The following is a 17971-nucleotide window of genomic DNA, read 5'->3' as shown; positions in this document are numbered from 1 at the left end:
AATCCTGATCTTCAAGGGTACAGAGGGACCCACCCTTGGCGCCCAGGAGCTAAAACTCAAATGTTAACCAGCCCTGAATACTTTATCTTCCCCCCTCCTAAGAATCCCAAGAAACTAGTGCATCCTTGAGCCAATGTAAAGGTCATCAACAAAGATTATGCATCCTCCTTAATGCTCCAGCATTTCAACATGTCACGGCCTTATTCAACCCTAAAAAGGAAAATTCACAAATTATTTCTACTGCTAAAGAGAAGCCCAAGAGTGAAAATTCAAATCTTGACAAGTGAGGTTGAAACTCCCTAGACAAGAAGCCTTATAAATATCATCAGGAGGATGATAAATTCCCTGAAGTAAATCCTCGGAGTTATTGATCGAGCTAATAGGTTTTATTCTGTCCTCATTTCTCCAGCATCACAGCCACAATTTGCATTCACCTATGAGGTGTCCTAATATAACTTCACTAAATTACCTATGGGGTATATCAATATCCCCATCATTTATGCAAACAGGACCCTCATGGGCTTGCTCTGTTCTCAAGCACCCAGCTATGGCCTTATACTGATGATACTCTCCTGAGGGGAGAAACTCATGAAGCTATTGCACAAGACTTTTGAATTGTGGTCCAGACTTTGACTAACCACAACTGAGACTCTGTACCCCAAAAGATCCAAGATCCACCACCTTAGTTAGATTTGGGGGCATCATTTAGTCCCCAGAAGGCTGCTTCATACCAGATCCAGTCAACAACCCTACTCCCAGCAGCCTCCAACAAGCCCAACATCTACTTGCCTACTTGGCTTCTGGAAGCAATATACTCCCCATCAACACATTTCATTAATATCTATTTAGGCAATCACAAGAAAATCAGCTCAATCTGAATGGAGTTCATCCCAAGAACAGGCCCTTGAGGCCAGCCACAAAGCCATCCAGCTAACAATGCCACTAGTCTCATCTGGTGGTTCCTTTACTGCGGAAGCCCAAACCACTAATTCTCATGCTTTCTGGAGTTTCCTTGCCCAAGTCCGTGGATCCAAGAAAGATCGCCCCTTTCCTGGCCCTGTTGGCCACTTCCAGGGTTCCTTGAGGCCAGGAGATAAGGATCCATTTATTTTGTGGACAAGAGCACCACCATCACATGTGATGGAACCCACTGGAGAGCTACTTCTTTCTATCCCATTGCCAAGGCATAGTTAATAAAACATGGGACCCAAGGATCGGTCACTTTGGTACTGGAGGGTTTCCTCAATAAAGGTATATTCATTGCCTACATTTTTACAGACTCCTGAGCAGTAGCAAATGGTCCCATTGTTTGGTCTAATCTATTTCTAATCGTGACATAGATTTCACATTCCAGATTGCTCCCTATGGGGCCTTCCACACTGGGACTATGTTGCTGCTCAGACCTCACATCTTACTATTGAAATTTCCCTTGTCTCAGCTCATACTAAAGGTCCCATGGAGGAGGTTCATTTTAATGTCATAGCTGATCAACTTGCTCACATTTCTTAAGTGAAGTCATATAGCACCCTTATTCCCTTGGCTCTAAAGGTCTGTCTAGTCATTGTGGCCCTTGGACCCTTTAACACAGGGCTGAATGCCATGGCATCCCCATGCCACTGGCTCCAGCCCAAACCATGGCCTCCCAATGTGATTTTTGTGCACTGTTCTGCTCCAGCATCATGGCCAATGAGGCTCATACCAAGGAGCCTCATTCTCTCTCTAGCAAATATCTCTTCTCTCACTAGCAAATTGATTTTGTTGGTCTGTTGCCCCCATCCGCGACACAAATCCCAACACTCTCATAATGATTAATATTTACATAGGTCTGCTTTGGGTTTATCCTTCCCAGGATGCTGCTGCTGACACACGGCTGTAAGTCTTCCCCAAACTTTTTTAGTTTCTTTTGGACCCCCAGAGAGCATCCACTCTGATCAGGGTGCATACTACCCATTCAGTGTAGGCATGGGTCTTACAACAAGGCATCATTTGGAATTCCATTTTTCCTATTGTCCTCAGGCAGCAGGCCTACTAAAGAGTCCTAATAAACAGACAAAATAACCAACTCAAAGACATCCTGTTAAAATTACAAAATAGACATTGGTCTCCTAAGCAGATCTCTCTTTTGCCCTCTGCCTTAGTTAGCTTGAACTCTTGACTTTTAGGTCTTATGACGTCCTACGAAAATGTAACCAGCATCCCTCTTCTCATTCTAGCCATAACAGGGAATACTACTCACCTACAGACCTACAAAACGCAAATTCTCTTTCCCACTTAACAACGACTCCCCATTCTGCCATCCCTTCTCAAACCTGGACCCAAGACTGAGGAGGATAATACAAAGGGACCCACTGAAAATAAGGGCCCTAACTCCCAAAACAGACTATTCTACATGCCATAAGAAACCCTGGGAGCTAGCCCCATGGTCTGGTGGTTAGGTTTAGCATGCTCTGCTTTGGCAGCCTTGGGTTTACAGGTTCAGATTCTTGGCATGGACCAACACCACTCATTGGTGGCCATGCTGTGGCAGCATCCCACATACTAAAAAATAGAGGAAGACTGGCACGGATGTTAGCTCAGGGTGAATCTTCCTCAAGCAAAAGGAGAAAAATTGGCAGGAGATGTTAGCTCAGGGCGAATCGTCCTCAGCAAAAAAATGAAAAAAGAAACTTATCTGCTAAAGCCTGCTGTAATTCTCCAATATGACCATTTTAAAGGTTGCTTCATTGGAGGTCCCCCTTTGTAGGAAACAGGAGTCTTGGTGCCTTCTTTTCAACTATAACAGTGGGTCTCATCACAATCTCTGCTATAGGAGACACATGTCTAGGTATTTTCAATTGTATAACCCAGCCTCAACATTCCCTATAACTGTGTGGATCCTTCAACGAGCAAAGACCTTAAATTAGTTCCCAGCGCTGACATTCTTAAATAGGATGCCAGCTCTGGCTCCCCTCCATTACGGCGATTGGAAGAGGGGTTACCACAGGATAAACAATGGCAATGCCCACTGCTCTCATAATAAGAGAAAATAAGAAATTACTCCATGACTTCTGGAGCCAAAGGGACACCGATTTTTAGTCACTTTGTAATAATTTCTCAAACGTCAAACTTTGCCTCAAGGTCTCAAGGCCACTCACAAACTAGTAAGAAGTCTACAAAATGCACTCACTACTGTCTCTCTCTGCTCCGGAACTTTCCCTGGAAAGTCGTCCTTTCCTCCTCTCACTTTGGGACTTCCCTACCTGTGGGAATAGCAACCCTTTCTTTGGTCATACAAAGGACTTCTGTCATGAGCTTCTGTAGTAGAACCTAAGCTTGAGAGGGAACCACCCCATGTTATGGTGGAGTCATTAGAAAAGCTATCATACAAAGAATGAAGTGGTTATCTCATCATGGTTTTGATCTGTATTTCCCTAATGACTAATGATGTTAAGCACTTTTTTCATATGCTTATTAGCTGTCTATATCATCTGTATGTCTTCCTTGGTGAAATGTCTATTCAAATCTTCTGCCCAGGGGCCGGCCTGGTGGCTCAGTGGTTAAATTCACACGTTCCTCTTCTCAGCGGCCCGGGGTTCGCCAGTTTGGATCCTGGGTGCAGACACAGCACCACTTGGCACACCATGCTGTAGTGTAGAGGAAGATGGGCACGGATGTTAGCTCAGGGCCAGTCTTCCTCAGCAAAAAGGAGGAGGACTGGCAGCAGTTAGCTCAGGGCTAATCTTCCTCAAAAAAAGAAAAAAAATCTTCTGGCCATTTTTCAATCAACTTGTTCGTCTTCTTGTTATTGAGTTGTAAGAGCTCTTTATGTATTGTGTATACAACTCTTTTTATCAAATATATGATTGAAAAATATTTTTTCCCCAGTGGGTGGCTTATCTTATACTCTCAATGGTATATGCAGAAGCACAAAAGTTTTTAATTTTGATAAAATCTAATTTATCAATTTTTTCCTCTATTGATTACACTTTTGGTGTTATATCTAAGAACTCTACCTGATCTAAGGCCATAAAAAGTTTCCATATTTTCTTCAAGAAGGTTTATGGTTTTAGCTCTTAAGGCCATGATCCACATTGAGACACTTTTTTGTGTATGGTGTGAGGTAAGGGTCTAAACCTATCCTTTTGCATGTAGACATCCAATTTCATGTAGAGACTATCCTGACTCCATGATCTGGGGGTCCAACCTCTAAATTTGTTAATTAATTTAAGTAAGTTTCATTTTAAATAAAATAAATCACTAAATGTCACACTAAATAAAATTACATTAATAAAGAAAAACTTATCTGAAAGTTCCACATTTAAAACTTTTCCCCAAACAGGAGCACTATTCCGATTTTCATCATTTTCACAGTGAAGATGATATAAAACAATCTTTTAAATGTGATGCATGTCTTACTCTCACTCCTCCTAAGGAAAATGCAGAAAATCTGACAGTGTTCAAAGTTTTGTAAAATCTAGATTTTCTCCAGATTCCTAAGAGCTTTTTCTAAGAAACCAGCCTATGGTTTACATACATGAGTAGATAATACTCTATATAATCAAATTTTTTTACATGGAGACCTCCTAGTTTAGAATATGCAAACTGGTGTAAAAAGATCTTTCAGCAGAAGCCCAGCATAAACATGAGTAACACTGAATTTTTCCTCTGGATGTGCATTTTTTTAATCATTATTTATCTAAAGCTACATTTCTATAAAGAGTTTCCAATGATCTGCGGTTTTACAAAGAGGTTTCAAAAGCCCACAGAAGCAGGGGTTCTAAGATGGACTGCAGAGATATGTGATCGCTAATCTCTAAATTTTTAATAGAAAAACTTCTCCTAAGTACAAATATCATAAGACTTCATGTCTGCTTACAATTTCTTCGTTAATGTACATTCTCGCTTTAAGAAATGATTATAGATAGGAGTTTTCAACCCTCCAGGTTTAATCCATTCTCCTCCAATTACAAAATTTTATTTGATATATTCACACAAGTACACAACTATAAAATCAGGCTTTGTTATCGTTGGCATTCTACCATGCAAAACTCACTACGTGTCTCTCTTGCAATGCAGCGTGATAAAGTGTACCTCCAAAAACGTAGTACCTTGATTGAGACAAGGCAAGAGACTCAAATTCCAACATGTTGGCGTTTCAGATTATATAGTGGGAATACTGTGATGAAAGAAACAGACCTCACCAAACTACCGCCTATTACATGAATAATATTCCCCAGACACAGAAAACATGAGTACTTTGGTATCTCCAAAATGAATGGGGAGTGTTGGATGAATTCCCAAATCAAAAACACAAAAATTTGCCCACAAACTTAATTTGCAAATAGCAAAGCTATATTGACAAATATAAACACATAAAATATAGGTGTTCCCTTGAAATAACAAGTAGCAAATAAGTTACAAAATACATACTATAGTATCAAAAGATACATTCCAAATTTGTTTGGTGATCATACATTTCATCCTATAGAATAAGGAAATAATGAAATGTTATCTCAGAAAGAATATAAGAAATATTGAATATATCCTCCAAAGACAGCACGTGGGGGTCCCTCTTACATTCCAACTGAGATTCCAGCAACCAGTTCAGAGATTTTAACCATTTTCAAAGTTAATGGTCTTTACAACCTATCATTTCGGTTTTTTGGAATACTACAGTTTAAAAATTATATGTTAGAGAATTCTAATGTTTTTACAATAACTAATAACAATAACCAGTAAGAGAATGGAAATTATTTTACAATAAAAGCACAGGTTATGCCCTATAAAATTATCTTTGGAAATAATTTCGCCCATGGACACAAATCTTCCCAAGAATTACTGACTGATCATGTACAGCACGTACAAAGAATTCTTCTTAGTCTTTCATGAAACAAAATAAAGTGTTTTAAATCTGAAAGTATAGACAAGATAGATTTAACTGCCCTGGATATGTTAACTTCTTAAGTGTGCACAGATAAAGATGCTACTTTATCTGTACTTTATTGACTGTCACAAATAACCATCTTCTTGGTGGCAAAAGAAGCTATAAAACAAGACGTCAAGGCACAAGAACACTTTCCACAAGTTTACTCGAAGCATCCGTGGCTCTTTAAAGAGCTTCTTTTTCTGCCCTCAAATGAGAAGCTGTGGAAGCTTTGCACTCTTAAACCACAGAGCAGTGACACCAATGGCTCTAAAAAGAATCACTGTACCTGGCAGATGAAGAGATATATTTATTTCCTTTTTTTCAGTTCAGATCCCTTCCGCTGTGTCCAACCAAGCTTCTCCTCTCACTGTGTCCTCTGTTAGCACCTAATCGCTCAGAATGTTTGTGCTTCTCCAGAACTCCCCACAAAAATCTTCCTTCCTCCCATCAGGCAGTCAGGATTTTTTGTTTGTTTATTTCAAATTCATCCTAATGCCACTTGGCTCAAGGAAAATGTCTATTAAGAGCACAGTGAATTAAAACCCAAGGCCAGACAACACTAAGGCAACCTTGATTTAAGTTGCGATGGAATGACCTTCTGTTTGACATATGTATGGGAACAGTATTGTCTGCCGAATGTCACCTCTCAAGCCACATAAAGAAACACCCCAGCCTCTTGTGAAGAGAGGCTCTGTCAAGGAATGGGTGGAGTTATATGAGCGTAATGAAAAATAAAATTCCATCTCCAACAACCTCCTAGGAGAGAGGTGGGCCAATGAGACACCATTTCCCCCTGAACTCCTGATCTCTTCATCCATCTACCCCACCAAGCAAAGGGAATAGCAGGACATTGCTTTGTGTCCTTCAAGTTCATCCTGGCTTTCCTGTCCACGTGGCCATGCACCCACAGAAGCCCAGCAGTGGCTGTGGCCCATATTCTGAAGCCCTCTCTCTGTACCAGCACCCCTGGACAATCGTGCCCAGCAGCTTTCATCAGACCAGAAAAGCTAAAGATGTGACGTAGGTGCCAGAGACCAAGGGGACTAAGAAATGCCAATCTGGGAAGCGCCAGTGAAACTCGTTTCCAAACAGGGAAACCAAGCAACAGCAGAGCCGAAATGGAGGCGAACTCCCTCTAAACCTGGAAAGAAAAGCGCTGCAATGAAGACACGGGATTAGGAACTAGGAAAAGAGGGTGCACGCAAGATTTAAACCCTCATTTCAAATTACTTCAGAAACCAGACTCAAAGCAACTTTAAAGCATTCTGAATTTTTAAAATCAGGGCACATACCGTATTATTACTTCTAAAAGCAAGGAAGGAAAGATACAAAAGGGAATTATATTGTTCTCAAAAGTAAAATTCAGTTGCCTGCATCTATTTGGAAGGTGGGTGGAGAGGAAGAAGGTAAGAAGGTGAAAATCAGCTGTTCCAGACTTCTGCTGAGCCACACGGCCCTTTTTACAAGCTCTAATTCACACTCATCTTGAATTTTCTGAAGCTAGCAGTTATGATCCCAGCGTGAACACAGACAACAAAAAATGTCGAATAAAACATTATTACAACTTTCAGGATAAGACGGTAGAGAGTAACCATTGCCTGATTCTCCCTCCTCCAGACTATTGACATTCTTATGAAAATACACAAGTCTACACAAAATGACAACCACCCATATTGATGGCAACGAAAAGCTGCTTCAGAAATTCATCAGGTTCGGGGAAGAAATATCATTCGCAAGAGGGCATATGGAACCACATGGAGGAGTTATCAGCAGAGGATGTCAATTTTCAACTCTGAAAGAGAGCAGGCCAGGGAGGAGAAAATGAGAGTGGCTTTGATCTTCCCTCTACTGTCTACCTTTCTATACCTGAGTAGAGAGAGTCTGCCCCAGAGAAAATCAAGTGGCTGCCCCCACACAGGAAGGACCTGCTTCCTGAGGCAGCAGGGGCTGCCTGGGGGCTGTTGGATCCCTGTTCATTCACTGTTCTCTTTCTACATCGTCTCGAGATTACACCTCTATTATATTACATTATAAAGCACCACCGAAGCAAAGGAAGGAGACGGGATAGAAAATCAGTCATCACACCCCAGGACGTGAAGGGGTGGCAGATGTGGGGAGAGTCCCAGGAGCCCAGCCTCTCTGGGTTTCAAGTGACATTTGTCCTGCACCATTTCTGGCAGGAGCAGAAGACCAGGTTGATTAGGATCACCCAGGCTCACACTTGCTTTCTGACAGTCATGCGATCAAGACACGGGAGCAAAAGATAGCTTTGAGGTCCAGTATTTAAAAACTCAAAAGTTAGTAAATTTTATGTTAGGTGTATTTTACCGTAATTTTTTTTTAATTCAAATTTTTAAAAATCAGTCATTTGCTTAAGGGCTCTGAGGCTCAACCTCTTAGCTGGTGTGTGCTCTGAGAAGGGGGATCTCAGGGACCAGGCCCATGGCCGCGTGGTTGAGTTCACATGCTCAGCTTCGGTGGCCCAGGATTTCACCGGTTGGAATCCTGGGCACGGACGTGGTACCGCTCATCACGCCATGCTGAGGTGGCATCCCACACGCCACAACTAGAAGGACCCACAACTAAAACTACACAACTCTGTACGGGGGGACTTTGGGGAGAAAAAGGAAAAGTAAAATCTTTAAAAGAAAGGGGATCTTTCAGCCCTTGGTGGGAGCCATCAGGAGCTCTAAGGCGTCCTGTCTGCTGAGCACAAAGCCAGAGTGGCCTCCTCATGTGGGGATACCTAAATTTAAAACAAGCCCCTCCCAAAAAGAATCAAGAAAGTTATGAAAAGATTATCTAACTCAGGGGAAGAATATCATTCTTAAGATGCAGGGAAAATCATACTTTTGAAAAATATTTACTATAGAAAACAGAAGAAATCTTTGGAAAGCATTTTCTTTTACATTCTCTATAAAATACAAAAAAATATGAAGTAAGAAATGGAAGGTGAGGATTAAAAGGTTACTTAGATGCTTTCTAAGATCTAAACTGATGTGATAAAGTGTAGGCTCAAAGAAGAATAAAATTGTAAAGAATAAAAATGTAACAGATTTACTGTTTTAGATAGGGCAAAATGGAGAAGTGACACTATAGAAAACTAATTCAGCAATGTGGAGGACAGATTTAAGAAGCCATCCCAGAGGGCAAAGGAAAAGGACAAAGAGAAAACCAAAATCAGAAGGAGAAAAACAGTTGTTTGTATGGGAAGGGGGATGCTCAAGAAGAGGAACAGCGATGGGGACAGAAAATGAAGACCCACTTCACAAAATACAACCAGACTATGTGGAACACGCCAAATAACTGAAGATACAACACAAATATTTTTAATTTAAAAACAACCAGGCCGAGGGATTAAAAAGACTTACAGAACAAAATTAATCAAAAGAGGTCACTGCACAGAGATATCACGGTGAATTTTTTCAATGTTAAGTATAAGAAAAAGTCCTGTCAGGATCCGGTGAAACAAATAATCAAATAGCTTACTTTTGAAGAAATAAAAGTAAGGTTACCTTTATTTCTCTTTCAGAGCCTTAAAAGCCGGAAAATAGAGGAATAATATCTTATAAAAATTTTAAAATGGAAAAAAAAGTGGAGTTGTGATGCAATAATTCAATACTCATGTATGAAAAATCAGAATTGCATCCTTAAATATCTGACGTTTCAGAAACACTATTATCTACATTCCAAAGCTAAAAATATTAGATTTATGCCAACTGACCAAGAAAGGAATGGAAACACAGAACTAAAGAAATGGGGAGAGGACCATTTACAATGACAAGGGTCAAGCACTGGACAGAGAATCTAAATAATTTTCTGAGATTTGTAAGCAAGAGCTTAATTCAAATTTTAAAAAATCATCAAAAGACAAATTATGTACTAGAATAATAATAACAATAAAAAACCCACTCCTTTTCACCATGTGCCAAAAAAGTTCTACATGGAGTAAAGATTTATATATTAAAAAATGAGAGATGTACACTTATCTCAGGGTAGTAAATATATCAATAAATTATCAGTAAACTTATCAAAATTGAAAAGCAGAATTGAAAAAGAAAAGTAGATATAAGATGGGGCCAGCCCGGTGGTGCAGCAGTTAAGTTCACACATTCTGTTTTGGCGGCCCAGGGTTCACCGGTTCGGATCCCAGGTGCAGACCTACACACAGCTTGTCAAGCCATGCTGTGGTAGGCATCCCACATATGAAGGAGAGGAAGATGAGCACGAATGTTATCTCAGGGCCAATCTTCCTCAGCAAAAAAGAGGAGGATTGGGGGGCTGGTCCAGTGGCACAGCAGTTAAGTTCACACGTTCCACTTCAGCGGCCAGGGGTTCACTGGTTCAGATCCCAAGTGCGGACATGGCACTGCTTGGCAAGCCATGCTGTGGTAGGCGTCCCACACATAAAGTAGAGGAAGGTGGGCACAGATGTTAGCTCGGGGCCCGTCTTCCTCAGCAAAAAAGAGAAGGATTGGCAGCAGATATTAGCTCAGGGCTAATCTTCCTCAAAAAATAAATAAATAAATAAATAAATAAATAAATGGAATTTTTAAAAAATAAATAAAAAGAGGAGGATTGGCAGCAGATATTAACTCAAGGCTAATCTTCCTCAAAAAAAAATAAGTAGGTATAAGAGATATGAATACAGAAAGATTGAAAATGCCTACAGATTAAACAACCACAGACATAATTAAATGTTAACTAAATTAGAAAATCAATATAAATGCATGGTAAGTAAGAGTTTTATAATTTTGAAATTTATAAACCTCTAGTACATCAATAAGAAAACAGAATATCTTGAAGGAAGGATAGACAAGAATGTAAAAAGCCAATATAGAAAAGGAAAAAATATAAATGGTCAACTAGTATTTCAAAAATTAAACACAATGGGGGCCGGCCCGGTGGCATAGTGGTTAAGTTTGTGCATTCCACTTCAGCGGCCCAGGGTTCACAGGTTCGGATCCCAGGTGTGGACCTAGCACTGCTCATCAAGCCATGCTGTGGAGGCATCCCACATAAAATAGGGGAAGATTGGCACAGATGTTAGCTCAGTGACAATATTCCTCAAGCAAAAAGAGGAAGATTGACAACAGATGTTAGCTCAGGGCCAATCTTCCTCACAAAAAATAAATTAATAAATAAAAATTAAATGCAATGGTAAACAAATAAATACAAATTAAGACATCAACAAAACATTATCTCTTGAGGCTGAAATTAGAAAAAATGAAAAGAAATTCTAATGCACAGAACTGGCAGGAGTTTGACTCAATGGTACTCTCATATACTGATAGCAGAAGTATAAATTGGGATAATCATTGTTATTGTTGAACAAGTCATAGCAACACTTTAAAATTTCATATATTCTTTGATCTAGCTTCTCCACTTCTAGGAATTTATCTGAATAATCAACAATGTATGCGAGGCTATAAAGCTGTTCATATTAGAGTATAAATCAAAATCAAAAAATAAATAACCCAAGTGTACCAAAGGAAAGAATGAATAATTATGGCATAAGCATGCTTTCAAATACCATGCTCTAAAATTATGTTGCAGAAGAACACTAATAATATGAAGAAAAATTCAGATGTTAAAAAAAGTTACCAAAATATGCATAGCAAAATCACTAGACATGTGCATACTGAAAATATGAATAGTAGTCATCTTTTGGGTGTTGAAATGACAGGTGGTTTTCCTTTTCTTTGTGTTCATCTAAAAACATAGAATAAAATTTCTGCCATAACGCTCTGTACAATAATGTAAGTTGGGATGTAACACAATTGCCGTTAGTTGTCTGCCCTCCACGTAGCCCCAGTTCTCAAACAGGAACAAGTCAAAGTTTTACCACAGGGAAAAACGGTCACAGGGAGGGGGGAAAAGGCCATTCAGGGCGGCAGCCATCCTCTCTAGAAAAGCAGAGAAGTGGAGGTGGGGTCCCCATATCTCTGGCAAACTCATAGTCCAATCATCCCAGACGGATGAAATAAGCACCAACTAACCCGGACATTCAAAGAAAAGCCGTTGCTATGCAGAAAACCCTAGCCAGACACAGGACCCCAAGTCATCACCATGGATGTTAAAGCCAGAATGGACACTGCTACTAAAAGGCGCCAAACCACAACCAGGACCTGGATAATCCGGTTGGAGGGACCCCAGAACTTGAAGTCAGCTAGTTACACAGACTTGCTCTGGCCATGTCATTATGCTCACATTTCTCAACCTCTCATTTCTAATGACTGAATATTTGGGAACTCATTTAATGTCATTATGGCAGGATTTCACTGGATTTGTTTCATAAACAAAATGAAACTAGTATTGTTTAAGAAAACGTATTAAATTAATATTTAAGAAAAAAATCCTAACAATTTGGAAATTTAAAAGTACTCTCCTAATTAACTATGGAGGTAAAACAAAAGAATTTAATGTAATTATAAACAATTTAGAATATATTTTTAAAAATTAGAACACTATGGGGGCCATTATGGTGGCAGAGCGGTTAAGTTCACGTGCTCTGCTTTGGCAGCCCAGGGTTCACCATTTCGGATCCCAGACATAGACATGTGCACTGCTTATCAAGCCATGCTGTAGCAGGCATCCCACATATAAAATGGAGGAAGATGGGCACAGATGTTAGCTCAGGGCCAATCTTCCTCAGCAAAAAGAGGAAGGTTGGGGGCAAATGTTAGCTCAGGGCTAATCTTCCTCAAAAAAAAGATTAGAACACTATGTATCCAAACTCAAGGAACAGGTCCAAATCTATATTCAAAGGAAAATTCATAGTAATAAATATTTTTGTTACAAAGTAAAAAGAAAAAATAAATAAATCAACCATTCACTTCAAGACATTAAGTTGTGGCGGGGGGTGGGGGGAGAATGCTATTTTTAAAAGATAAAAGTAACACAAAGGAAACAGAACATGGAAATACATTGGAATTGAGAAATAAATCCAAGAGCCAATTGATTGAAAAGCAAACAATGCAATGATAGACTTTGACAAAGCTTACTAGAAAGAGAAAGAATCCACTGCAATGGGGTCATATGTTGAAAATTATTCATATATTTTTCTCTTTGTCTTTCTGATTGGGAGCTGACTTTTTCCCTAGTCCTGTTGAAGCATCCTTTGTGGGTAGGTATGGGGAGACAAAGACTTTTTAATTGAAAGAATGCAAAGAGAAAGGATAAGGTAGTGTTCAGCTCTAAACAACCAAAATAGGACTTGCTATAGCCCCAAAAGATTTCCCAAATTCCTCCCATTCTCCCTTGTTAGCTCATGAACCACCTTACCTGGAAGACATAGCCCCTTGAGTTTTCCCAATCCTTTTTCGTATAGTCCCCACAATTTACCATTAGGTTTAGGTTTGAGCCAGACCTGGAGGTTTGAATCAGGACAAAAGAAAATATGAGGCGGGGGAAGCCTGCACACTGCCAGCCTAAGGCAAGGGTGGAAAAAGAGAGAGAAAGGAAGAGGAGAGCTTTGGCTTGGAGAGAGAAAAGTGAGGCTAACGACGTGGTAGAGGGGGCTTTGCCTCCTCCCCCAGCTAGGGTTCTAAAAAGAGATCACCTCTTGGGCAGTCTCCATTCTTGAAATTAACTTGGAGGAGGGGCACATCTACGTCGTGGGGCAAGTGGAGGGAGGCCCTGATATTTAGCTTCCTGAACCAACCACGGTTCTTGTATGTTTAGATGGGTCCCAGAAATAGCTGGGAGACTGGCTGTAGAGCGGGGTGAGATAGCACTATAGCGAATGTTGCAGAGTGACAACCCGAGATAGGACCAAAAGGGAATCTTCAACAGATCGCCGAAAGGGAGCATCAAGTGGGAGCCCATGGGAGTCCAAGATGGTGGGGAGTACCAGCAGGTAGAATGCCTGAGGAAAAAGAATGAACCACAATTTCATAATTGGCTGTTAACAGAGCACCCAGCCACTAGATGGAAAATGGACAACATGGTCCTGGAGATTAGAGGAGTCAGAGGATACTATGATCTTGAACTCCAACTCTTAACTCCACCACCACATCATCTAAGCCTCTCTTTCCCTTATATGTGGGTGTCGTCTTAAAGTAAGAAGAGATACTGGAAGCAATCTAAAAGACTGAGCATTTGTTCCCAGAGAGAGTAAATATTATCAGAAAGAGTTGCTTAAATTGTCACCTCTGACTAAGCTTTAATCTGGACACACATGTGCCGTCTTGCCCAGCACCTATCAAAGCTTGCACAGCAAGGAGACCAAGAATTCTGGATTCTGGATCCACATGGCCTGGCTCCACAATTTGTCAGCTCCGTGACTTTTGGCAATTTACTTAATCTCTGTGCTGTAGCTTCCTCATCTATAAAATGAGGATAATAATAGTTTCTCTTAGTATTTTTAAGGATTAAGTTAATAAACATAAAGTGCTTAGAGCAGTCTGGTCCATAAGAAGGGCTCAAGAAGTGCTGGCTATCCTTATTACTATTAGCATCACTGTTATATTATTACTTAATACCTGTTACCTAGAGTGTGGCGCTCATGGGGAATGAGCAGACCAGCTGCAGAAAAATGAAGAAATTATTATTTCTCTACAAAACCAAGTAAGATGGATTAAAATTTGCACCCCTGCCACATCAATATTCAAAATAATAAATGATCAAGGGGACATAAAACAGATCAAAAGACAGGTTTCTAAAAACACTACAGAATAGTATAAATAAAAAATCTTAATAAAATGGACCACATTTGGAAAAAAACATGAATTACCTATATTAGCTCAAGAAGCATGCGAAAAGGAACTGAAAAATTCATCAAAGAATTGCCTCAAAAAAGATCTAGGACTGGATAATTTAATTCATGCATTCTTTCAAACTGTCCCCAAGGGGCAACCCCAGAATGTCTAATAACCCCAGGATTTAGAAAAAGATAGAATGTTCCCCAGTTTATTGGAAAGCTAGGCTACCTACAGTACACAACTCTGTATAAAGTAAAACTATGGGCCAATATTTTTCTCAAAAGTTTGGTTATTCCAGGATTTCTTAGTGCTTCTAATATGCCGTGAAATTTCAATAGGATGGTTGTGGCATGAGTGTTGTCTCGGCACTTCAAAATTTCTTTTTCCTCCCCCAGATCTTTCTTATGACCACACGGGAGCCACACAGAAGCCTTGAGTCACGCAACCAGAAGATTAAGATGGTCCAACAGCCAAGAATATACAGAAGGATTCACAGAGGAAAAGAGATTCACAGGAGATAAACAGAAGAAAAGAGACAGCATACAAAATTGCAGTAATAACAGCAACGCTGAGGCAAGAACCAGTACATTCTGCTGGTGAAAATGTAAACTGATTCAACCCTTCTAGGAAGCGAGTGGCCATATGTATCTATAACCTAAAATCTACATCCTCTTTGACCCAATTATCCAACTTCTATGAATCCATCCTGGAGAGTTAATTTAAAACGAAGACAAAGATTTACAGACAAGGATGTACTTAACAGAATTATTAATAGCAAACAAAACAAAACAAGAAGCAATCTAAAAGTCTAAAACTGGCAACAATTAATTAGACTATGACACATTCATATGATGAATTAGGCAACAATCAAAGGGAATGTTTGGGGAAAAGATTTTAATGACGTGCTTATGTCTATGATTTTTTAGGTAAAAAGGCAAAATACAAACTACATAGTATAATCTTAAGTATATTTTTAAAAATATGTAAAGGAAAAACTACTGGAAGAATATAAACCAAAACCTTAATACGATCTCTGGGTGGTGGGACTCAATATTCTTTTGTATATTTTTCATATTATCTAACTTTCTGCACTAAGCATGTATTAATTTTCTAATCAGAAAAAAGATAACCGAATAATTATTGCGCATGGATAAATACTCGTATGAGTGAAAAAGACCAGTTTGAAGTCTCTATTCACTAAGGACGGAAACATTCTCAGCACTGTGCACAAAATTCCTTCCTTGCAAAAGTGAATCTTGCACCGGCGCGCCTCAAAGCACGGAAGACAGAAAGCAAACCAAGCAAATCCCTCAAGAGACAGGCGGAGCTGCTCCTCTCAGGGACGTTCAATTATCGAGACGGGAACTCAGCACCCATTTTTTCAAGTGCAGCTGTTTTAGTGTCTCCCTTGTTCACTTGGAGGAACAGACTTTACCGGGGAGGCTGAAGGAGTGTGAGGAGTTACACGCGCGCGTGCACACATTCTCTCTCTCACTCACACAAACTCCCCACACCCCCAAATCCATTCAATCGTGTTGTCCCAGCCAGAGTATTTGAAGCGAGTCCTGCGGGAGCAGCCGCGCCCCATCCCCGGCATGCAGCCGCGGAGCCCTCTCCCGCCCGCCGCCAGCGCCGCGGATACCTGTTTCTGGCGCGCGGTAGCGGGGTCGCCGGGCTCCTGAGCGTCCTCAGCGCTGCAGGGGTGCTGTGGGTGGCCTCCCTGCTCTCCTCTGCCAAAAGCCTGCGCAGCCAGGAAGAAAACTAAGTTGTTACACCTCCCGGGGAGCAGCTGGCTGGCAGGCTGGGCAGGAGCATCGCGGTCGCAGCCTGGCCGGGACGTCCCCGCGCGCCCTGGCTCCCGTGGGCAGCTCCCAAACCGCGGAGTTAGAAGAGGCTTAGGGCGGGAAGGAAGGGAAAGCATGGACCAGAAAGGAGAACCCGGGATACTGACGGGGAACCCGACGGCAGGTGCCTCCCTGCAGCTCCCTCGCTCAGAAGGAACGCACGCTGGAGTCTTCGCAACCCTGACTGGTCCCTCTCCGCCACAGCGGGTGCCCACCTGGCGCAAGGGTCGTTCCTCTGATACCCGCTACCCACCGAGCCCTGTCTCCTGGACGCCCCCATCCCACCCCACCCGCAGGCCGCCGCTCCCCGTCGGCTTGTCCTCGCAGCGGCCGAAAGTCTGCGCGGCCAAGTGAAGCAGATGGGCGGCTGGGGTGCTGGGGGCGCACAGCTGGGGGCGCACAGCGGGGCGCGCGGCGGGCGGGTTACCTGGAGCGGGCGGGTGCGTCCGTGGAGCACCAGAGCAGGCGCAGCAGCAGCAGCAGCAGCAGGCTGCCGAGCAGGGCGAGCAGCGCGCCCCCCGGCCGCATCCTGAGCCACAGGCACGGCCGCCGCCGCCGCAGCCACGCACACCTCCAGTGTTCACCCGCGGCGGGGAGGGGCGACGACAGCGCGCGGCGCCCGGCCCGCACCCTCCGGGGTCCCCAGCCCAGCCTGCACCGTGCGGGGCAAAGGCAGAAGCGGCGTGCTGGCTCTCCCCTTCTGCCACCCAGCCCTGGACCGCTGAGCTTGGCCCCCGGACTGCGCTGACGATCCGCCGAGCTCGCCTCCTGTCCTGCCGGAGGCGCTCCGAGCTGCTGCGGGCTCTGGTCGCCGCCGCCGCTGTCGCCGCCGCCGCCGCGCGGGGTCACCTGAAGGTTGGGGCTCGGGAGCTCGACTCTGAGCTGATTGGGCTCCAACTTTTCTGCGCTTTCACCTTCTGCTGAGTGCCCGCGTGCTCCTCCCCGGAGCCCACGCAGCCCACGCAGGCACACCGCGGTCTGCGTCCCTGCGGTGGAGAGCGAGGACGTGGAGGGGCGGAAGGGAGAGATGAAAGGGCCCACTTCAAAAACTTTTGAAAGTGTGGAGTCGCTCTGCTGGATCGCAGAAAGGCTGCTAGGGACTCGGTCGTTGTTGGGTGGATCGCAGTACCGAACAGCAGTAACTTCCCCTGGCTTAAACGCAGGTTGAAAAGGACAGTGAATCAATTTCCAGAGGCCATGCAATCTTTAGGGTCCCTAAACTCCCGCCTGCGGGCCAGATTCGGCCCCTGCCTGTTTTCCTAAATAGTTTCATTGGAACACCTCCATGCCCATTCTTTGTATTTGCAATGGCTACATACGGCTGTATTATCTATGACTGCTTTTACGGTATAAGGGGCAGAGTTGAGTAGTGGTGACATAAGATCATATGGCCCACAAAGCCGAAAATATTTATCATCTGTTTCTTTTCAGAAAAATTTGGCAGATCCCTGGCCTAAATCGTATTGAGCTAGATTTTACCGGTTAGCATCTCATTTATTGGTTAGTATCTCAGTTATTGC

General features: G+C 42.4%; 1 protein-coding gene across 1 annotated transcript in view; it reads right to left on the bottom strand.

The window, feature by feature from the left end:
• The window catches only part of ST8SIA6 (ST8 alpha-N-acetyl-neuraminide alpha-2,8-sialyltransferase 6), a 117812-nt gene extending 100833 nt beyond the window's left edge, over positions 1-16979 (bottom strand). The window contains exons 1-2 of the mRNA XM_046678124.1: positions 16879-16979; positions 16250-16348 (exon numbers count right to left, since the gene is read on the bottom strand). Of these exons, the coding sequence (XP_046534080.1) occupies positions 16250-16348; positions 16879-16979 (200 nt within the window). The remainder of the gene's footprint in view (positions 1-16249; positions 16349-16878) is intronic.
• Between the last annotated feature and the right edge of the window lie 992 nt (positions 16980-17971).

This window comes from Equus quagga, chromosome 12, assembly GCF_021613505.1.
Source record: "Equus quagga isolate Etosha38 chromosome 12, UCLA_HA_Equagga_1.0, whole genome shotgun sequence".
NCBI lineage: Eukaryota > Metazoa > Chordata > Mammalia > Perissodactyla > Equidae > Equus > Equus quagga.
Note: the sequence above shows the minus strand (reverse complement) of the source record. Positions and strands in the feature narration are given on the sequence as shown.